Source organism: Salvelinus fontinalis, unplaced genomic scaffold (assembly GCF_029448725.1).
Source record: "Salvelinus fontinalis isolate EN_2023a unplaced genomic scaffold, ASM2944872v1 scaffold_0275, whole genome shotgun sequence".
Taxonomy (NCBI): domain Eukaryota; kingdom Metazoa; phylum Chordata; class Actinopteri; order Salmoniformes; family Salmonidae; genus Salvelinus; species Salvelinus fontinalis.
Window position 1 is genome coordinate 101076 of NW_026600484.1, and position 24364 is coordinate 125439.

A 24364-nucleotide genomic window follows, 5' to 3' on the forward strand; every position below is an offset into this window, starting at 1 on the left:
CCCATATCAGGACATTATAGTAGTAGACTACATTACAGATCCCCATATCAGGACATTATAGTAGTAGACTAATAAACACAGTAACATTACAGATCCCATATCAGACCATTATAGTAGTAGACTACATTACAGATCCCATATCAGGCCATTATAGTAGTAGACTAATAAACACAGTAACATTACAGATCCCCATATCAGACCATTATAGTAGTAGACTACATTACAGATCCCCATATCAGGACATTATAGTAGTAGACTACATTACAGATCCCCATGTCAGGCCATTATAGTAGTAGACTAATAAACACAGTAACATTACAGATCCCCATATCAGACCATTATAGTAGTAGACTACATTACAGATCCCCATATCAGGCCATTATAGTAGTAGACTACATTACAGATCCCCATATCAGACCATTATAGTAGTAGATTACATTACAGATCCCCATATCAGGACATTATAGTAGTAGACTACATTACAGATCCCCATATCAGGTCATTATAGTAGTAGACTACATTACAGATCCCCATATCAGGCCATTATAGTAGTAGACTACATTACAGATCCCATATCAGGACATTATAGTAGTAGACTAATAAACACAGTAACATTACAGATCCCTTATCAGGCCATTATAGTAGTAGACTACATTACAGATCCCATATCAGGCCATTATAGTAGTAGACTAATAAACACAGTAACATTACAGATCCCATATCAGGACATTATAGTAGTAGACTACATTACAGATCCCCATATCAGGACATTATAGTAGTAGACTAATAAACACAGTAACATTACAGATCCCCATATCAGGTCATTATAGTAGTAGACTACATTACAGATCCCATATCAGGACATTATAGTAGTAGACTACATTACAGATCCCCATATCAGGACATTATAGTAGTAGACTAATAAACACAGTAACATTACAGATCCCCATATCAGGTCATTATAGTAGTAGACTACATTACAGATCCCCATATCAGGACATTATAGTAGTAGACTAATAAACACAGTAACATTACAGATCCCCATATCAGGTCATTATAGTAGTAGACTACATTACAGATCCCATATCAGGACATTATAGTAGTAGACTACATTACAGATCCCCATATCAGACCATTATAGTAGTAGACTACATTACAGATCCCATATCAGGCCATTATAGTAGTAGACTACATTACAGATCCCCATATCAGACCATTATAGTAGTAGACTACATTACAGATCCCATATCAGGCCATTATAGTAGTAGACTACATTACAGATCCCCATATCAGACCATTATAGTAGTAGACTAATAAACACAGTAACATTACAGATCCCCATATCAGGACATTATAGTAGTAGACTACATTACAGATCCCCATATCAGGCCATTATAGTAGTAGACTACATTACAGATCCCCATATCAGGACATTATAGTAGTAGACTACATTACAGATCCCCATATCAGGACATTATAGTAGTAGACTACATTACAGATCCCATATCAGGCCATTATAGTAGTAGACTACATTACAGATCCCCATATCAGGCCATTATAGTAGTAGACTACATTACAGATCCCCATATCAGACCATTATAGTAGTAGACTACATTACAGATCCCCATATCAGGACATTATAGTAGTAGACTACATTACAGATCCCATATCAGGCCATTATAGTAGTAGACTAATAAACACAGTAACATTACAGATCCCCATATCAGACCATTATAGTAGTAGACTACATTACAGATCCCCATATCAGGACATTATAGTAGTAGACTACATTACAGATCCCCATATCAGGCCATTATAGTAGTAGACTAATAAACACAGTAACATTACAGATCCCATATCAGGCCATTATAGTAGTAGACTAATAAACACAGTAACATTACAGATCCCCATATCAGGACATTATAGTAGTAGACTACATTACAGATCCCCATATCAGGACATTATAGTAGTAGACTACATTACAGATCCCCATATCAGGCCATTATAGTAGTAGACTACATTACAGATCCCCATATCAGGCCATTATAGTAGTAGACTAATAAACACAGTAACATTACAGATCCCATATCAGACCATTATAGTAGTAGACTACATTACAGATCCCCATATCAGGACATTATAGTAGTAGACTACATTACAGATCCCCATATCAGGACATTATAGTAGTAGACTAATAAACACAGTAACATTACAGATCCCATATCAGACCATTATAGTAGTAGACTAATAAACACAGTAACATTACAGATCCCCATATCAGGACATTATAGTAGTAGACTACATTACAGATCCCATATCAGGCCATTATAGTAGTAGACTAATAAACACAGTAACATTACAGATCCCCATATCAGGACATTATAGTAGTAGACTACATTACAGATCCCATATCAGGACATTATAGTAGTAGACTACATTACAGATCCCATATCAGACCATTATAGTAGTAGACTACATTACAGATCCCATATCAGGACATTATAGTAGTAGACTAATAAACACAGTAACATTACAGATCCCCATATCAGACCATTATAGTAGTAGACTACATTACAGATCCCCATATCAGGACATTATAGTAGTAGACTACATTACAGATCCCATATCAGGCCATTATAGTAGTAGACTACATTACAGATCCCCATATCAGGACATTATAGTAGTAGACTACATTACAGATCCCCATATCAGACCATTATAGTAGTAGACTACATTACAGATCCCCATATCAGGCCATTATAGTAGTAGACTACATTACAGATCCCCATATCAGGCCATTATAGTAGTAGACTAATAAACACAGTAACATTACAGATCCCATATCAGGCCATTATAGTAGTAGACTAATAAACACAGTAACATTACAGATCCCCATATCAGGACATTATAGTAGTAGACTACATTACAGATCCCCATATCAGGCCATTATAGTAGTAGACTAATAAACACAGTAACATTACAGATCCCCATATCAGGACATTATAGTAGTAGACTAATAAACACAGTAACATTACAGATCCCATATCAGACCATTATAGTAGTAGACTACATTACAGATCCCATATCAGGCCATTATAGTAGTAGACTACATTGCAGATCCCATATCAGGCCATTATAGTAGTAGACTAATAAACACAGTAACATTACAGATCCCATATCAGACCATTATAGTAGTAGACTACATTACAGATCCCCATATCAGGCCATTATAGTAGTAGACTAATAAACACAGTAACATTACAGATCCCCATATCAGGCCATTATAGTAGTAGACTACATTACAGATCCCATATCAGGACATTATAGTAGTAGACTAATAAACACAGTAACATTACAGATCCCATATCAGGACATTATAGTAGTAGACTACATTACAGATCCCCATATCAGGACATTATAGTAGTAGACTAATAAACACAGTAACATTACAGATCCCATATCAGAAAATTATAGTAGTAGACTAATAAACACAGTAACATTACAGATCCCATATCAGGACATTATAGTAGTAGACTACATTACAGACCCCATATCAGGCCATTATAGTAGTAGACTACATTACAGATCCCCATATCAGGACATTATAGTAGTAGACTACATTACAGATCCCCATATCAGACCATTATAGTAGTAGACTAATAAACACAGTAACATTACAGATCCCATATCAGACCATTATAGTAGTAGACTACATTACAGATCCCCATATCAGGCCATTATAGTAGTAGACTAATAAACACAGTAACATTACAGATCCCCATATCAGGCCATTATAGTAGTAGACTACATTACAGATCCCATAGCAGGACATTATAGTAGTAGACTAATAAACACAGTAACATTACAGATCCCATATCAGACCATTATAGTAGTAGACTACATTACAGATCCCATATCAGGTCATTATAGTAGTAGACTACATTACAGATCCCATATCAGGACATTATAGTAGTAGACTACATTACAGATCCCCATAACAGACCTATATAGTAGAAGACTACATTACAGATCCCCATATCAGGACATTATAGTAGTAGACTAATAAACACAGTAACATTACAGATCCCATATCAGAAAATTATAGTAGTAGACTAATAAACACAGTAACATTACAGATCCCATATCAGGACATTATAGTAGTAGACTACATTACAGACCCCATATCAGGCCATTATAGTAGTAGACTACATTACAGATCCCCATATCAGGACATTATAGTAGTAGACTACATTACAGATCCCCATATCAGACCATTATAGTAGTAGACTAATAAACACAGTAACATTACAGATCCCATATCAGACCATTATAGTAGTAGACTACATTACAGATCCCCATATCAGGCCATTATAGTAGTAGACTAATAAACACAGTAACATTACAGATCCCCATATCAGGCCATTATAGTAGTAGACTACATTACAGATCCCATAGCAGGACATTATAGTAGTAGACTAATAAACACAGTAACATTACAGATCCCATATCAGACCATTATAGTAGTAGACTACATTACAGATCCCATATCAGGTCATTATAGTAGTAGACTACATTACAGATCCCATATCAGGACATTATAGTAGTAGACTACATTACAGATCCCCATAACAGACCTATATAGTAGAAGACTACATTACAGATCCCCATATCAGGACATTATAGTAGTAGACTACATTACAGATCCCCATATCAGGTCATTATAGCAGTTGAGGCAGAGAGCGTTTAAATGCAGAGCTGGTAGGTTTTGACGAAGTCGTCCTCACCCACTGGTTGAATCAACGTTGTTTACGTCCCAGTGGGAATGACATTTTATACAGTACAATGTTTTCTCATGTCTCAGTCAGCTGTTTTTGGTTGTATAAAAATTACAGTATTGCTTTTGAAGCACAATCACTGTGACCAGCTGGTTTGCATTACTTAAGATAGAAAGAGCATTTCAAGTTGCATTTTAATCTAGCTAAGCAATTTACTAATTAACAAGTTATCAAGTTCTGCATTGTGTAGGCCTGCATCCCAAATGGTAGGGAATAGGGCCCTGGTCTATACTAGTAAACTACATAGGGAATAGGGCCCTGGTCTATAGTAGTACATTACATAGGGAATAGGGCCCTGGTCTATAGTAGTGCACTACATAGGGAATAGGGCCCTGGTCTATACTAGTACACTACATAGGGAATAGGGCCCTGGTCTATAGTAGTACATTACATAGGGAATAGGGCCCTAGTCTAAAGTAGTGCACTATATAGGGAATAGGGCCCTGGTCTATACTAGTACACTACATAGGGAATAGGGCCCTGGTCTATAGTAGTACATTACATAGGGAATAGGGCCCTAGTCTAAAGTAGTACACTATATAGGGAATAGGGCCCTAGTCTAAAGTAGTGCACTACATAGGGAATTGGGCCCTGGTCTAAAGTAGTGCACTATATAGGGAATAGGGCCCTGGTCTAAAGTAGTACACTATATAGGGAATAGGGCCCTAGTCTAAAGTAGTGCACTATATAGGGAATAGGGCCCTGGTCTATAGTAGTGCACTATATAGGGAATAGGGCCCTGGTCTAAAGTAGTACCACTATATAGGGAATAGGGCCCTGGACTAAAGTAGTGCACTATATAGGGAATAGGGCCCTGGTCTATAGTAGTGCACTATATAGGGAATAGGGCCCTGGTCTATAGTAGTACCACTATATAGGGAATAGGGCCCTGGTCTATAGTAGTGCACTATATAGGGAATAGGGCCCTGGTCTATAGTAGTACCACTATATAGGGAATAGGGCCCTGGTCTAAAGTAGTGCACTATATAGGGAATAGGGCCCTGGACTAAAGTAGTGCACTATATAGGGAATAGGGCCCTGGACTAAAGTAGTGCACTACATAGGGAATAGGGTGCTATCTGGGACATCCTGTGTTTCATCATGTTTTTTCTATTCAAGTGAGAAGTTCAATAAATAAGACATTGGTCCGTTTTAGACAGTGAAAATATATTTTGGTTCAAATTAAATCAAGTGTTTTATTTTCTCTTCTTCAGCTCTGAGAGCTGAGCAAAGCAGCAGTTCAAATCTCCACTGAAATAAATAACATTTACATTCATTTCATGAGGATTCCCTTTCCAGTCAATGTTGACAAAAACCAACCTATCGACCAGGGCCCTATTCCCTATATAGTGCACTACTTCAGACCAGGGCCCACGGCACAATATAGGGAATAGGGCTCTGGTCTAAAGTAGTGCACTATATAGGGAATAGGGCACTGGTCTAAAGTAGTGCACTATATAGGGAATAGGGCCCTGATCTAAAGTAGTGCACTATATAGGGAAAAGGGCCCTGGTCTAAAGTAGTGCACTATATAGGGAAAAGGGCCCTGGTCTAAAGTAGTGCACTATATAGGGAATAGGGCTCTGGTCTATAGTAGTGCACTATATAGGGAATAGGGCTCTGGTCTAAAGTAGTGCACTATATAGGGAATAGGGCTCTGGTCTAAAGTAGTGCACTATATAGGGAATAGGGCTCTGGTCTATAGTAGTGGCCCTATTTGCAACTCACCCTAAAAACAGAGGCCTACCATCCGTTTCCACGGCAACACCTACAGTAGTAGATGAGATCAGAACTCTCAGTAGCTGAAACAATCCCCTTAACACAGTATGGCAGTTTTACATTAAATAAACAAACAGTAAGAAATAGCTAAAAACAAAACAAAAACAAATCTGGATGCTGAAATCACATCACGTTGTCATACAAACTCATAATTATTTCATCTAAAGCTTGGTAACAGTAGAGAACACAGCAGCAGCAGGAGTGTCGTCCGTTAGCTAGTCAGTACAGAGCTTCATGGAAAACTACACCCAAAACTATCTTTTGGGATTTGCTTCATTAGTCCAATGTTGACACAGTACCAAACTATTTTGCTTGTCAGTAATCCAGTTTCCAAGATATGTAACTTTCAAAATACAGAAATCATCCCCATATGATGCATTCTGAAAGTTACATATCTTAAAAACGTGATTGCTGACAAGCAAAACAGTTTAGGACTATGTCAACATTGGACTAATTTAACAAATACCAAAATATAGTTTTGGGTGGAGTTTTCCTTTAACGTGGGGCCAGGAGAGAGAAAGAGGGGGAGGAGAGGCGGAAGGAGGTTAGCTAGTCAGAACAGAGCTGGGTTAAACTAGAAGCAAAGAAGAAGGGGGGGGGGGTGAGGAGGTCCGAGGGAACATCAGGAGGAGTGGTTGGTAGACTCCATCTCCCCCTCTGCTCTTTCTCTCAGCTGGTGCAGGACGGGAGTCAGGGTGGCTATCAGTGTCTGGTGTAGAACATGGTCACTCTCTGAGGAGATCTGGGGGATAAAACATATAGAACATGGTCACTATCTGAGGAGATCTGGTGGATAAAACATATAGAACATGGTCACTCTCTGAGGAGATCTGGTGGATAAAACATGGTCACTCTCTGAGGAGATCTGGGGGATAAGACATATAGAACATGGTCACTCTCTGAGGAGATCTGGGGGATAAAACATATAGAACATGGTCACTCTCTGAGGAGATCTGGGGGATAAAACATATAGAACATGGTCACTCTCTGAGGAGATCTGGGGGATAAAACATATAGAACATGGTCACTATCTGAGGAGATCTGGGGGATAAAACATATAGAACATGGTCACTCTCTGAGGAGATCTGGTGGATAAAACATGGTCACTCTCTGAGGAGATCTGGGGGATAAGACATATAGAACATGGTCACTCTCTGAGGAGATCTGGTGGATAAAACATATAGAACATGGTCACTCTCTGAGGAGATCTGGGGGATAAAACATATAGAACATGGTCACTCTCTGAGGAGATCTGGGGGATAAGACATATAGAACATGGTCACTATAGGGCTCAGGTTTAAAGTAGTGCACTATATAGGGAACAGCGTGCCATAGGCTCTGGTTTAAAGTAGTGCACTATATAGGGAACAGCGTGCCATAGGGCTCTGGTTTAAAGTAGTGCACTATATAGGGAACAGCGTGCCCTAGGGCTCTGGTTTAAAGTAGTGCACTATATAGGGAACAGCGTGGCATAGGGCTCTGGTTTAAAGTAGTGCACTATATAGGGAACAGCGTGCCCTAGGCTCTGGTTTAAAGTAGTGCACTATATAGGGAACAGCGTGCTATAGGGCTCTGGTTTAAAGTAGTGCACTATATAGGGAACAGTGTGCCATAGGCTCTGGTTTAAAGTAGTGCACTATATAGGGAACAGCGTGCCATAGGGCTCTGGTTTAAAGTAGTGCACTATATAGGGAACAGCGTGCCATAGGCTCTGGTTTAAAGTAGTGCACTATATAGGGAACAGCGTGCCATAGGGCTCTGGTTTAAAGTAGTGCACTATATAGGGAACAGCGTGCCATAGGCTCTGGTCTAAAGTAGTGCACTATATAGGGAACAGCGTGCCATAGGCTCTGGTTTAAAGTAGTGCACTATATAGGGAACAGCGTGCCATAGGGCTCTGGTTTAAAGTAGTGCACTATATAGGGAACAGCGTGCCATAGGCTCTGGTTTAAAGTAGTGCACTATATAGGGAACAGTGTGCCATAGGGCTCTGGTTTAAAGTAGTGCACTATATAGGGAACAGCGTAGCATAGGGCTCTGGTTTAAAGTAGTGCACTATATAGGGAACAGCGTGCCCTAGGCTCTGGTTTAAAGTAGTGCACTATATAGGGAACAGCGTGCCCTAGGCTCTGGTTTAAAGTAGTGCACTATATAGGGAACAGCGTGCCATAGGCTCTGGTTTAAAGTAGTGCACTATATAGGGAACAGCGTGCTATAGGGCTCTGGTTTAAAGTAGTGCACTATATAGGGAACAGCGTGCCCTAGGCTCTGGTTTAAAGTAGTGCACTATATAGGGAACAGTGTGCCATAGGGCTCTGGTTTAAAGTAGTGCACTATATAGGGAACAGCGTGCCCTAGGCTCTGGTTTAAAGTAGTGCACTATATAGGGAACAGTGTGCCATAGGGCTCTGGTTTAAAGTAGTGCACTATATAGGGAACAGCGTGCTATAGGGCTCTGGTTTAAAGTAGTGCACTATATAGGGAACAGCGTGCCATAGGGCTCTGGTTTAAAGTAGTGCACTATATAGGGAACAGCGTGCCATAGGCTCTGGTTTAAAGTAGTGCACTATATAGGGAACAGCGTGCCATAGGGCTCTGGTTTAAAGTAGTGCACTATATAGGGAACAGCGTGCCCTAGGCTCTGGTTTAATGTAGTGCACTATATAGGGAACAGCGTGCTATAGGGCTCTGGTTTAAAGTAGTGCACTATATAGGGAACAGTGTGCCATAGGGCTCTGGTTTAAAGTAGTGCACTATATAGGGAACAGCGTGCTATAGGGCTCTGGTTTAAAGTAGTGCACTATATAGGGAACAGCGTGCTATAGGGCTCTGGTTTAAAGTAGTGCACTATATAGGGAACAGCGTGCCCTAGGCTCTGGTTTAAAGTAGTGCACTATATAGGGAACAGCGTGCCATAGGGCTCTGGTTTAAAGTAGTGCACTATATAGGGAACAGCGTGCCCTAGGCTCTGGTCTAAAGTAGTGCACTATATAGGGAACAGCGTGCTATAGGGCTCTGGTTTAAAGTAGTGCACTATATAGGGAACAGCGTGCCATTGGGCTCTGGTTTAAAGTAGTGCACTATATAGGGAACAGTGTGCCATAGGGCTCTGGTTTAAAGTAGTGCACTATATAGGGAACAGCGTGCCATAGGGCTCTGGTTTAAAGTAGTGCACTATATAGGGAACAGCGTGCCATAGGCTCTGGTTTAAAGTAGTGCACTATATAGGGAACAGCGTGCCATAGGGCTCTGGTTTAAAGTAGTGCACTATATAGGGAACAGCGTGCCATAGGCTCTGGTTTAAAGTAGTGCACTATATAGGGAACAGCGTGCTATAGGGCTCTGGTTTAAAGTAGTGCACTATATAGGGAACAGCGTGCCATAGGCTCTGGTTTAAAGTAGTGCACTATATAGGGAACAGCGTAGCATAGGGCTCTGGGTAACAGTAGTGCACTATATAGGGAACAGTGTGCCATAGGGCTCTGGTTTAAAGTAGTGCACTATATAGGGAACAGCGTAGCATAGGGCTCTGGTTTAAAGTAGTGCACTATATAGGGAACAGCGTAGCATAGGGCTCTGGGTAACAGTAGTGCACTATATAGGGAACAGTGTGCCATAGGGCTCTGGTTTAAAGTAGTGCACTATATAGGGAACAGCATGGCATAGGCTCTGGTTTAAAGTAGTGCACTATATAGGGAACAGCGTGCCATAGGGCTCTGGTTTAAAGTAGTGCACTATATAGGGAACAGCGTGCCATAGGGCTCTGGTTTAAAGTAGTGCACTATATAGGGAACAGCGTGCCCTAGGGCTCTGGTTTAAAGTAGTGCACTATATAGGGAACAGCGTGCTATAGGGCTCTGGTTTAAAGTAGTGCACTATATAGGGAACAGCGTGACATAGGGCTCTGGTTTAAAGTAGTGCACTATATAGGGAACAGCGTGCCATAGGCTCTGGTTTAAAGTAGTGCACTATATAGGGAACAGCATGGCATAGGCTCTGGTTTAAAGTAGTGCACTATATAGGGAACAGCGTGCTATAGGGCTCTGGTTTAAAGTAGTGCACTATATAGGGAACAGCGTGCCCTAGGCTCTGGTTTAAAGTAGTGCACTATATAGGGAACAGCGTGCCATAGGGCTCTGGTCTAAAGTAGTGCACTATATAGGGAACAGCGTGGCATAGGCTCTGGTTTAAAGTAGTGCACTATATAGGGAACAGCGTGCCATAGGGCTCTGGTTTAAAGTAGTGCACTATATAGGGAACAGTGTGCCATAGGCTCTGGTTTAAAGTAGTGCACTATATAGGGAACAGCGTGCCATAGGGCTCTGGTCTAAAGTAGTGCACTATATAGGGAACAGCGTGCCATAGGCTCTGGTTTAAAGTAGTGCACTATATAGGGAACAGCGTGCTATAGGGCTCTGGTTTAAAGTAGTGCACTATATAGGGAACAGTGTGCCATAGGGCTCTGGTTTAAAGTAGTGCACTATATAGGGAACAGCGTGCCCTAGGCTCTGGTTTAAAGTAGTGCACTATATAGGGAACAGCGTGCTATAGGGCTCTGGTTTAAAGTAGTGCACTATATAGGGAACAGCGTGCCATAGGCTCTGGTTTAAAGTAGTGCACTATATAGGGAACAGCGTGCCCTAGGGCTCTGGTTTAAAGTAGTGCACTATATAGGGAACAGCGTGCCATAGGGCTCTGGTTTAAAGTAGTGCACTATATAGGGAACAGCGTGCCATAGGGCTCTGGTTTAAAGTAGTGCACTATATAGGGAACAGCGTGCCATAGGGCTCTGGTTTAAAGTAGTGCACTATATAGGGAACAGCGTGCTATAGGGCTCTGGTTTAAAGTAGTGCACTATATAGGGAACAGCGTGCCATAGGCTCTGGTTTAAAGTAGTGCACTATATAGGGAACAGTGTGCCATAGGGCTCTGGTTTAAAGTAGTGCACTATATAGGGAACAGCGTAGCATAGGGCTCTGGTTTAAAGTAGTGCACTATATAGGGAACAGCGTGCCCTAGGCTCTGGTTTAAAGTAGTGCACTATATAGGGAACAGCGTGCCCTAGGCTCTGGTTTAAAGTAGTGCACTATATAGGGAACAGCGTGCCATAGGCTCTGGTTTAAAGTAGTGCACTATATAGGGAACAGCGTGCTATAGGGCTCTGGTTTAAAGTAGTGCACTATATAGGGAACAGCGTGCCCTAGGCTCTGGTTTAAAGTAGTGCACTATATAGGGAACAGTGTGCCATAGGGCTCTGGTTTAAAGTAGTGCACTATATAGGGAACAGCGTGCCCTAGGCTCTGGTTTAAAGTAGTGCACTATATAGGGAACAGTGTACCATAGGGCTCTGGTTTAAAGTAGTGCACTATATAGGGAACAGCGTGCTATAGGGCTCTGGTTTAAAGTAGTGCACTATATAGGGAACAGCGTGCCATAGGGCTCTGGTTTAAAGTAGTGCACTATATAGGGAACAGCGTGCCATAGGCTCTGGTTTAAAGTAGTGCACTATATAGGGAACAGCGTGCCATAGGGCTCTGGTTTAAAGTAGTGCACTATATAGGGAACAGCGTGCCCTAGGCTCTGGTTTAATGTAGTGCACTATATAGGGAACAGCGTGCTATAGGGCTCTGGTTTAAAGTAGTGCACTATATAGGGAACAGTGTGCCATAGGGCTCTGGTTTAAAGTAGTGCACTATATAGGGAACAGCGTGCTATAGGGCTCTGGTTTAAAGTAGTGCACTATATAGGGAACAGCGTGCTATAGGGCTCTGGTTTAAAGTAGTGCACTATATAGGGAACAGCGTGCCCTAGGCTCTGGTTTAAAGTAGTGCACTATATAGGGAACAGCGTGCCATAGGGCTCTGGTTTAAAGTAGTGCACTATATAGGGAACAGCGTGCCCTAGGCTCTGGTCTAAAGTAGTGCACTATATAGGGAACAGCGTGCTATAGGGCTCTGGTTTAAAGTAGTGCACTATATAGGGAACAGCGTGCCATTGGGCTCTGGTTTAAAGTAGTGCACTATATAGGGAACAGTGTGCCATAGGGCTCTGGTTTAAAGTAGTGCACTATATAGGGAACAGCGTGCCATAGGGCTCTGGTTTAAAGTAGTGCACTATATAGGGAACAGCGTGCCATAGGCTCTGGTTTAAAGTAGTGCACTATATAGGGAACAGCGTGCCATAGGGCTCTGGTTTAAAGTAGTGCACTATATAGGGAACAGCGTGCCATAGGCTCTGGTTTAAAGTAGTGCACTATATAGGGAACAGCGTGCTATAGGGCTCTGGTTTAAAGTAGTGCACTATATAGGGAACAGCGTGCCATAGGCTCTGGTTTAAAGTAGTGCACTATATAGGGAACAGCGTAGCATAGGGCTCTGGGTAACAGTAGTGCACTATATAGGGAACAGTGTGCCATAGGGCTCTGGTTTAAAGTAGTGCACTATATAGGGAACAGCGTAGCATAGGGCTCTGGTTTAAAGTAGTGCACTATATAGGGAACAGCGTAGCATAGGGCTCTGGGTAACAGTAGTGCACTATATAGGGAACAGTGTGCCATAGGGCTCTGGTTTAAAGTAGTGCACTATATAGGGAACAGCATGGCATAGGCTCTGGTTTAAAGTAGTGCACTATATAGGGAACAGCGTGCCATAGGGCTCTGGTTTAAAGTAGTGCACTATATAGGGAACAGCGTGCCATAGGGCTCTGGTTTAAAGTAGTGCACTATATAGGGAACAGCGTGCCCTAGGGCTCTGGTTTAAAGTAGTGCACTATATAGGGAACAGCGTGCTATAGGGCTCTGGTTTAAAGTAGTGCACTATATAGGGAACAGCGTGACATAGGGCTCTGGTTTAAAGTAGTGCACTATATAGGGAACAGCGTGCCATAGGCTCTGGTTTAAAGTAGTGCACTATATAGGGAACAGCGTGCCCTAGGCTCTGGTTTAAAGTAGTGCACTATATAGGGAACAGCGTGCCATAGGGCTCTGGTCTAAAGTAGTGCACTATATAGGGAACAGCGTGGCATAGGCTCTGGTTTAAAGTAGTGCACTATATAGGGAACAGCGTGCCATAGGGCTCTGGTTTAAAGTAGTGCACTATATAGGGAACAGTGTGCCATAGGCTCTGGTTTAAAGTAGTGCACTATATAGGGAACAGCGTGCCATAGGGCTCTGGTTTAAAGTAGTGCACTATATAGGGAACAGCGTGCCATAGGGCTCTGGTCTAAAGTAGTGCACTATATAGGGAACAGCGTGCCATAGGCTCTGGTTTAAAGTAGTGCACTATATAGGGAACAGCGTGCTATAGGGCTCTGGTTTAAAGTAGTGCACTATATAGGGAACAGTGTGCCATAGGGCTCTGGTTTAAAGTAGTGCACTATATAGGGAACAGCGTGCCCTAGGCTCTGGTTTAAAGTAGTGCACTATATAGGGAACAGCGTGCTATAGGGCTCTGGTTTAAAGTAGTGCACTATATAGGGAACAGCGTGCCATAGGCTCTGGTTTAAAGTAGTGCACTATATAGGGAACAGCGTGCCCTAGGGCTCTGGTTTAAAGTAGTGCACTATATAGGGAACAGCGTGCCATAGGGCTCTGGTTTAAAGTAGTGCACTATATAGGGAACAGCGTGCCATAGGGCTCTGGTTTAAAGTAGTGCACTATATAGGGAACAGCGTGCCATAGGGCTCTGGTTTAAAGTAGTGCACTATATAGGGAACAGCGTGCTATAGGGCTCTGGTTTAAAGTAGTGCACTATATAGGGAACAGCGTGCCATAGGCTCTGGTTTAAAGTAGTGCACTATATAGGGAACAGCGTGCCCTAGGCTCTGGTTTAAAGTAGTGCACTATATAGGGAACAGCGTGCCATAGGCTCTGGTTTAAAGTAGTGCACTATATAGGGAACAGCGTGCCATAGGCTCTGGTTTAAAGTAGTGCACTATATAGGGAACAGCGTGCCATAGGCTCTGGTTTAAAGTAGTGCACTATATAGGGAACAGCGTGCTATAGGGCTCTGGTTTAAAGTAGTGCACTATATAGGGAACAGCGTGACATAGGCTCTGGTTTAAAGTAGTGCACTATATAGGGAACAGCGTGCCATAGGGCTCTGGTTTAAAGTAGTGCACTATATAGGGAACAGCGTGGCATAGGGCTCTGGTTTAAAGTAGTGCACTATATAGGGAACAGCGTGACATAGGGCTCTGGTTTAATGTAGTGCACTATATAGGGAACAGCGTGCCATAGGCTCTGGTTTAAAGTAGTGCACTATATAGGGAACAGCGTGACATAGGGCTCTGGTTTAAAGTAGTGCACTATATAGGGAACAGCGTGCTATAGGCTCTGGTTTAAAGTAGTGCACTATATAGGGAACAGTGTGCCATAGGGCTCTGGTTTAAAGTAGTGCACTATATAGGGAACAGCGTGCCTTAGGCTCTGGTTTAAAGTAGTGCACTATATAGGGAACAGCGTGCCATAGGGCTCTGGTTTAAAGTAGTGCACTATATAGGGAACAGCGTGCCATAGGCTCTGGTTTAAAGTAGTGCACTATATAGGGAACAGCGTGCCCTAGGCTCTGGTTTAAAGTAGTGCACTATATAGGGAACAGCGTGCTATAGGGCTCTGGTTTAAAGTAGTGCACTATATAGGGAACAGCGTGCCCTAGGGCTCTGGTTTAAAGTAGTGCACTATATAGGGAACAGCATGCCATAGGGCTCTGGTTTAAAGTAGTGCACTATATAGGGAACAGCGTGCCCTAGGCTCTGGTTTAAAGTAGTGCACTATATAGGGAACAGCGTGCCATAGGCTCTGGTTTAAAGTAGTGCACTATATAGGGAACAGCGTGCCATAGGGCTCTGGTTTAAAGTAGTGCACTATATAGGGAACAGCATGCCATAGGGCTCTGGTTTAAAGTAGTGCACTATATAGGGAACAGCGTGCCCTAGGCTCTGGTTTAAAGTAGTGCACTATATAGGGAACAGCGTGCCCTAGGCTCTGGTTTAAAGTAGTGCACTATATAGGGAACAGCGTGCCATAGGCTCTGGTTTAAAGTAGTGCACTATATAGGGAACAGCGTGGCATAGGGCTCTGGTTTAAAGTAGTGCACTATATAGGGAACAGCGTGCCATAGGCTCTGGTTTAAAGTAGTGCACTATATAGGGAACAGTGTGCCATAGGGCTCTGGTTTAAAGTAGTGCACTATATAGGGAACAGCGTGCCATAGGGCTCTGGTTTAAAGTAGTGCACTATATAGGGAACAGCGTGCCCTAGGCTCTGGTTTAAAGTAGTGCACTATATAGGGAACATATATAGGGAACAGCGTGCCATAGGGCTCTGGTTTAAAGTAGTGCACTATATAGGGAACAGCGTGCTATAGGGCTCTGGTTTAAAGTAGTGCACTATATAGGGAACAGCGTGCTATAGGGCTCTGGTTTAAAGTAGTGCACTATATAGGGAACATATATAGGGAACAGCGTGCCATAGGCTCTGGTTTAAAGTAGTGCACTATATAGGGAACAGCGTGCTATAGGGCTCTGGTTTAAAGTAGTGCACTATATAGGGAACAGCGTGCTATAGGGCTCTGGTTTAAAGTAGTGCACTATATAGGGAACATATATAGGGAACAGCGTGCTATAGGGCTCTGGTTTAAAGTAGTGCACTATATAGGGAACAGCGTGCCATAGGGCTCTGGTTTAAAGTAGTGCACTATATAGGGAACAGCGTGTCATAGGGCTCTGGTTTAATGTAGTGCACTATATAGGGAACAGCGTGCTATAGGGCTCTGGTTTAAAGTAGTGCACTATATAGGGAACAGCGTGTCATAGGCTCTGGTTTAAAGTAGTGCACTATATAGGGAACAGCGTGCTATAGGGCTCTGGTTTAAAGTAGTGCACTATATAGGGAACAGCGTGGCATAGGCTCTGGTTTAAAGTAGTGCACTATATAGGGAACAGCGTGCCATAGGGCTCTGGTTTAAAGTAGTGCACTATATAGGGAACAGCGTGCCATAGGGCTCTGGTTTAAAGTAGTGCACTATATAGGGAACAGCGTGGCATAGGCTCTGGTTTAAAGTAGTGCACTATATAGGGAACATATATAGGGAACAGCGTGCCATAGGCTCTGGTTTAAAGTAGTGCACTATATAGGGAACATATATAGGGAACAGCGTGCCATAGGCGCTGGTTTAAAGTAGTGCACTATATAGGGAACAGCGTGCTATAGGGCTCTGGTTTAAAGTAGTGCACTATATAGGGAACAGCGTGCCCTAGGGCTCTGGTTTAAAGTAGTGCACTATATAGGGAACAGTGTGCCATAGGGCTCTGGTTTAAAGTAGTGCACTATATAGGGAACAGCGTGCTATAGGGCTCTGGTTTAAAGTAGTGCACTATATAGGGAACAGCGTGCCCTAGGCTCTGGTTTAAAGTAGTGCACTATATAGGGAACAGCGTGCCATAGGCTCTGGTTTAAAGTAGTGCACTATATAGGGAACAGCGTGCTATAGGGCTCTGGTTTAAAGTAGTGCACTATATAGGGAACAGCGTGCCATAGGCTCTGGTTTAAAGTAGTGCACTATATAGGGAACAGCGTGCCCTAGGCTCTGGTTTAAAGTAGTGCACTATATAGGGAACAGCGTGCCATAGGCTCTGGTTTAAAGTAGTGCACTATATAGGGAACAGCGTGCTATAGGGCTCTGGTTTAAAGTAGTGCACTATATAGGGAACAGCGTGCCATAGGCTCTGGTTTAAAGTAGTGCACTATATAGGGAACAGCGTGCCATAGGGCTCTGGTTTAAAGTAGTGCACTATATAGGGAACAGCGTGCCATAGGCTCTGGTTTAAAGTAGTGCACTATATAGGGAACAGCGTGCTATAGGGCTCTGGTTTAATGTAGTGCACTATATAGGGAACAGCGTGCTATAGGGCTCTGGTTTAAAGTAGTGCACTATATAGGGAACAGCGTGTCATAGGGCTCTGGTTTAAAGTAGTGCACTATATAGGGAACAGCGTGCCATAGGCTCTGGTTTAAAGTAGTGCACTATATAGGGAACAGCGTGCCCTAGGGCTCTGGTTTAAAGTAGTGCACTATATAGGGAACAGCGTGCCATAGGGCTCTGGTTTAAAGTAGTGCACTATATAGGGAACAGCGTGCCATAGGCTCTGGTTTAAAGTAGTGCACTATATAGGGAACAGCGTGCCATAGGGCTCTGGTTTAAAGTAGTGCACTATATAGGGAACAGCGTGCCCTAGGCTCTGGTTTAATGTAGTGCACTATATAGGGAACAGTGTGCCCTAGGGCTCTGGTTTAAAGTAGTGCACTATATAGGGAACAGCGTGGCATAGGGCTCTGGTTTAAAGTAGTGCACTATATAGGGAACAGCGTGCCATAGGCTCTGGTTTAAAGTAGTGCACTATATAGGGAACAGCGTGCCCTAGGCTCTGGTTTAAAGTAGTGCACTATATAGGGAACAGCGTGCCATAGGCTCTGGTTTAAAGTAGTGCACTATATAGGGAACAGCGTGCCATAGGGCTCTGGTTTAAAGTAGTGCACTATATAGGGAACAGCGTGCCCTAGGCTCTGGTTTAAAGTAGTGCACTATATAGGGAACAGCGTGCCCTAGGCTCTGGTTTAAAGTAGTGCACTATATAGGGAACAGCGTGCCATAGGGCTCTGGTTTAAAGTAGTGCACTATATAGGGAACAGCGTGCTATAGGGCTCTGGTTTAAAGTAGTGCACTATATAGGGAACAGCGTGCCATAGGCTCTGGTTTAAAGTAGTGCACTATATAGGGAACAGCGTGCCCTAGGCTCTGGTTTAAAGTAGTGCACTATATAGGGAACAGCGTAGCATAGGGCTCTGGTTTAAAGTAGTGCACTATATAGGGAACAGCGTGCCATAGGGCTCTGGTTTAAAGTAGTGCACTATATAGGGAACAGCGTGCCATAGGGCTCTGGTTTAAAGTAGTGCACTATATAGGGAACAGCGTGCCATAGGGCTCTGGTTTAAAGTAGTGCACTATATAGGGAACAGCGTGCCATAGGGCTCTGGTTTAATGTAGTGCACTATATAGGGAACAGCGTGCACTAGGCTCTGGTTTAAAGTAGTGCACTATATAGGGAACAGCGTGCTATAGGGCTCTGGTTTAAAGTAGTGCACTATATAGGGAACAGCGTGCTATAGGGCTCTGGTTTAAAGTAGTGCACTATATAGGGAACAGCGTGCCATAGGCTCTGGTTTAAAGTAGTGCACTATATAGGGAACAGCGTGCCATAGGGCTCTGGTTTAAAGTAGTGCACTATATAGGGAACAGCGTGCCATAGGGCTCTGGTTTAAAGTAGTGCACTATATAGGGAACAGCGTGCCATAGGCTCTGGTTTAAAGTAGTGCACTATATAGGGAACAGCGTGCTATAGGGCTCTGGTTTAAAGTAGTGCACTATATAGGGAACAGCGTGGCATAGGGCTCTGGTTTAAAGTAGTGCACTATATAGGGAACAGCGTAGCATAGGGCTCTGGTTTAAAGTAGTGCACTATATAGGGAACAGCGTGGCATAGGGCTCTGGTTTAAAGTAGTGCACTATATAGGGAACAGCGTAGCATAGGGCTCTGGGTAACAGTAGTGCACTATATAGGGAACAGTGTGCCATAGGGCTCTGGTTTAAAGTAGTGCACTATATAGGGAACAGCGTGCCATAGGCTCTGGTTTAAAGTAGTGCACTATATAGGGAACAGCGTGCCATAGGCTCTGGTTTAAAGTAGTGCACTATATAGGGAACAGCGTGCCATAGGCTCTGGTTTAAAGTAGTGCACTATATAGGGAACAGCGTGCCCTAGGCTCTGGTTTAAAGTAGTGCACTATATAGGGAACAGCGTGCTATAGGGCTCTGGTTTAAAGTAGTGCACTATATAGGGAACAGCGTGCCCTAGGGCTCTGGTTTAAAGTAGTGCACTATATAGGGAACAGCGTGCCATAGGGCTCTGGTTTAAAGTAGTGCACTATATAGGGAACAGCGTGTCATAGGGCTCTGGTTTAAAGTAGTGCACTATAAAGGGAACAGCGTGCCATAGGGCTCTGGTTTAAAGTAGTGCACTATATAGGGAACAGCGTGCCATAGGGCTCTGGTTTAAAGTAGTGCACTATATAGGGAACAGCGTGCCATAGGGCTCTGGTTTAAAGTAGTGCACTATATAGGGAACAGCGTGCTATAGGGCTCTGGTTTAAAGTAGTGCACTATATAGGGAACAGCGTGCCATAGGGCTCTGGTTTAAAGTAGTGCACTATATAGGGAACAGCGTGCCATAGGGCTCTGGTTTAAAGTAGTGCACTATATAGGGAACAGCGTGCCATAGGCTCTGGTTTAAAGTAGTGCACTATATAGGGAACAGTGTGCCATAGGCTCTGGTTTAAAGTAGTGCACTATATAGGGAACAGCGTGCCATAGGCTCTGGTTTAAAGTAGTGCACTATATAGGGAACAGCGTAGCATAGGCTCTGGTTTAAAGTAGTGCACTATATAGGGAACAGCGTGCCATAGGCTCTGGTTTAAAGTAGTGCACTATATAGGGAACAGCGTGCTATAGGGCTCTGGTTTAAAGTAGTGCACTATATAGGGAACAGCGTGCCATAGGGCTCTGGTTTAAAGTAGTGCACTATATAGGGAACAGCGTGCCATAGGCTCTGGTTTAAAGTAGTGCACTATATAGGGAACAGCGTGCCATAGGGCTCTGGTTTAAAGTAGTGCACTATATAGGGAACAGCGTGCCATAGGGCTCTGGTCTAAAGTAGTGCACTATATAGGGAACAGCGTGCCATAGGCTCTGGTTTAAAGTAGTGCACTATATAGGGAACAGCGTGCCATAGGGCTCTGGTTTAAAGTAGTGCACTATATAGGGAACAGCGTGCCATAGGCTCTGGTTTAAAGTAGTGCACTATATAGGGAACAGCGTAGCATAGGGCTCTGGTTTAAAGTAGTGCACTATATAGGGAACAGCGTGCCATAGGCTCTGGTTTAAAGTAGTGCACTATATAGGGAACAGCGTGCCATAGGGCTCTGGTCTAAAGTAGTGCACTATATAGGGAACAGCGTGCCATAGGCTCTGGTTTAAAGTAGTGCACTATATAGGGAACAGCGTGCCATAGGCTCTGGTTTAAAGTAGTGCACTATATAGGGAACAGCGTGCCATAGGCTCTGGTTTAAAGTAGTGCACTATATAGGGAACAGCGTGGCATAGGGCTCTGGTTTAAAGTAGTGCACTATATAGGGAACAGCGTGCCATAGGCTCTGGTTTAAAGTAGTGCACTATATAGGGAACAGCGTGCCATAGGCTCTGGTTTAAAGTAGTGCACTATATAGGGAACAGCGTGCCATAGGGCTCTGGTCTAAAGTAGTGCACTATATAGGGAACAGCGTGCCCTAGGCTCTGGTTTAAAGTAGTGCACTATATAGGGAACAGCGTGCCCTAGGCTCTGGTTTAAAGTAGTGCACTATATAGGGAACAGTGTGCCATAGGCTCTGGTTTAAAGTAGTGCACTATATAGGGAACAGTGTGCCATAGGCTCTGGTTTAAAGTAGTGCACTATATAGGGAACAGTGTGCCATAGGCTCTGGTTTAAAGTAGTGCACTATATAGGGAACAGCGTAGCATAGGGCTCTGGTTTAAAGTAGTGCACTATATAGGGAACAGCGTGCCATAGGCTCTGGTTTAAAGTAGTGCACTATATAGGGAACAGCGTGCCATAGGCTCTGGTTTAAAGTAGTGCACTATATAGGGAACAGCGTGCCCTAGGCTCTGGTTTAAAGTAGTGCACTATATAGGGAACAGCGTGCCATAGGCTCTGGTTTAAAGTAGTGCACTATATAGGGAACAGCGTGCCATAGGCTCTGGTTTAAAGTAGTGCACTATATAGGGAACAGCGTGCCATAGGGCTCTGGTTTAAAGTAGTGCACTATATAGGGAACAGCATGGCATAGGGCTCTGGTTTAAAGTAGTGCACTATATAGGGAACAGCGTGCCATAGGCTCTGGTTTAAAGTAGTGCACTATATAGGGAACAGCGTGCCATAGGGCTCTGGTTTAAAGTAGTGCACTATATAGGGAACAGCGTGCCATAGGCTCTGGTTTAAAGTAGTGCACTATATAGGGAACAGCGTGCTATAGGGCTCTGGTTTAAAGTAGTGCACTATATAGGGAACAGCGTGCCATAGGCTCTGGTTTAAAGTAGTGCACTATATAGGGAACAGCGTGCCATAGGCTCTGGTTTAAAGTAGTGCACTATATAGGGAACAGCGTGCCCTAGGCTCTGGTTTAAAGTAGTGCACTATATAGGGAACAGCGTGCTATAGGGCTCTGGTTTAAAGTAGTGCACTATATAGGGAACAGCGTGCCATAGGCTCTGGTTTAAAGTAGTGCACTATATAGGGAACAGCGTGCTATAGGGCTCTGGTTTAAAGTAGTGCACTATATAGGGAACAGCGTGCCATAGGGCTCTGGTTTAAAGTAGTGCACTATATAGGGAACAGCGTGCTATAGGGCTCTGGTTTAAAGTAGTGCACTATATAGGGAACAGTGTGCCATAGGCTCTGGTTTAAAGTAGTGCACTATATAGGGAACAGTGTGCCATAGGGCTCTGGTTTAAAGTAGTGCACTATATAGGGAACAGCATGCCATAGGGCTCTGGTTTAAAGTAGTGCACTATATAGGGAACAGCGTGCCATAGGCTCTGGTTTAAAGTAGTGCACTATATAGGGAACAGCGTGCCATAGGGCTCTGGTTTAAAGTAGTGCACTATATAGGGAACAGCGTGCCATAGGGCTCTGGTTTAAAGTAGTGCACTATATAGGGAACAGCGTGCCCTAGGCTCTGGTTTAAAGTAGTGCACTATATAGGGAACAGCGTGCCATAGGGCTCTGGTTTAAAGTAGTGCACTATATAGGGAACAGCGTGCCCTAGGCTCTGGTTTAAAGTAGTGCACTATAATAGGGAACAGCGTGCCATAGGGCTCTGGTTTAAAGTAGTGCACTATATAGGGAACAGCATGGCATAGGCTCTGGTTTAATGTAGTGCACTATATAGGGAACAGCGTGCTATAGGGCTCTGGTTTAAAGTAGTGCACTATATAGGGAACAGCGTGCCATAGGGCTCTGGTTTAAAGTAGTGCACTATATAGGGAACAGCATGGCATAGGCTCTGGTTTAATGTAGTGCACTATATAGGGAACAGCGTGCCATAGGCTCTGGTTTAAAGTAGTGCACTATATAGGGAACAGCGTGCCATAGGCTCTGGTTTAAAGTAGTGCACTATATAGGGAACAGCGTGCCATAGGGCTCTGGTTTAAAGTAGTGCACTATATAGGGAACAGCGTGCCCTAGGGCTCTGGTTTAAAGTAGTGCACTATATAGGGAACAGCGTGCCATAGGGCTCTGGTCTAAAGTAGTGCACTATATAGGGAACAGCGTGCCATAGGGCTCTGGTTTAAAGTAGTGCACTATATAGGGAACAGCGTGGCATAGGGCTCTGGTTTAAAGTAGTGCACTATATAGGGAACAGCGTGCCATAGGCTCTGGTTTAAAGTAGTGCACTATATAGGGAACAGCGTGCTATAGGGCTCTGGTTTAAAGTAGTGCACTATATAGGGAACAGCGTGCTATAGGGCTCTGGTTTAAAGTAGTGCACTATATAGGGAACAGCGTGCTATAGGGCTCTGGTTTAAAGTAGTGCACTATATAGGGAACAGCGTGCCATAGGGCTCTGGTTTAATGTAGTGCACTATATAGGGAACAGCGTGTCATAGGCTCTGGTTTAAAGTAGTGCACTATATAGGGAACAGTGTGCCATAGGGCTCTGGTTTAAAGTAGTGCACTATATAGGGAACAGCGTAGCATAGGGCTCTGGTTTAAAGTAGTGCACTATATAGGGAACAGCGTGCCATAGGGCTCTGGTTTAAAGTAGTGCACTATATAGGGAACAGCGTGCCATAGGGCTCTGGTTTAAAGTAGTGCACTATATAGGGAACAGCGTGCCATAGGGCTCTGGTTTAAAGTAGTGCACTATATAGGGAACAGCGTGCCATAGGGCTCTGGTTTAAAGTAGTGCACTATATAGGGAACAGCGTGCCATAGGGCTCTGGTTTAAAGTAGTGCACTATATAGGGAACAGCGTGCCCTAGGGCTCTGGTTTAAAGTAGTGCACTATATAGGGAACAGCGTGCCATAGGGCTCTGGTTTAAAGTAGTGCACTATATAGGGAACAGCGTGCCATAGGCTCTGGTTTAAAGTAGTGCACTATATAGGGAACAGCGTGGCATAGGGCTCTGGTTTAAAGTAGTGCACTATATAGGGAACAGCGTGCCATAGGGCTCTGGTTTAAAGTAGTGCACTATATAGGGAACAGCGTGCCCTAGGGCTCTGGTTTAAAGTAGTGCACTATATAGGGAACAGCGTGCCATAGGGCTCTGGTTTAAAGTAGTGCACTATATAGGGAACAGTGTGCCATAGGGCTCTGGTTTAAAGTAGTGCACTATATAGGGAACAGCGTGCCATAGGGCTCTGGTTTAAAGTAGTGCACTATATAGGGAACAGCGTGCCCTAGGGCTCTGGTTTAAAGTAGTGCACTATATAGGGAACAGCGTGCCATAGGGCTCTGGTTTAAAGTAGTGCACTATATAGGGAACAGCGTGACATAGGCTCTGGTTTAAAGTAGTGCACTATATAGGGAACAGCGTGCCATAGGGCTCTGGTTTAAAGTAGTGCACTATATAGGGAACAGC

General features: G+C 43.5%; 1 protein-coding gene across 2 annotated transcripts in view; it reads right to left on the reverse strand.

Moving 5' to 3' along the window:
- Positions 1-5981: 5981 nt before the first annotated feature.
- Positions 5982-24364, reverse strand: part of ptpdc1a (protein tyrosine phosphatase domain containing 1a) — a 111722-nt gene continuing 93339 nt past the window's right edge. Inside the window, exon 9 of one of the 2 annotated variants that reach the window (XM_055913201.1) lies at positions 5982-7356. In XM_055913201.1, the coding sequence (XP_055769176.1) occupies positions 7237-7356 (120 nt within the window). In that variant the 3' untranslated portion in view covers positions 5982-7236. Of the gene's footprint in view, positions 7357-7633; positions 7867-24364 lie in introns of those variants that run through there. The other variant, XM_055913203.1, reaches the window with a different exon arrangement.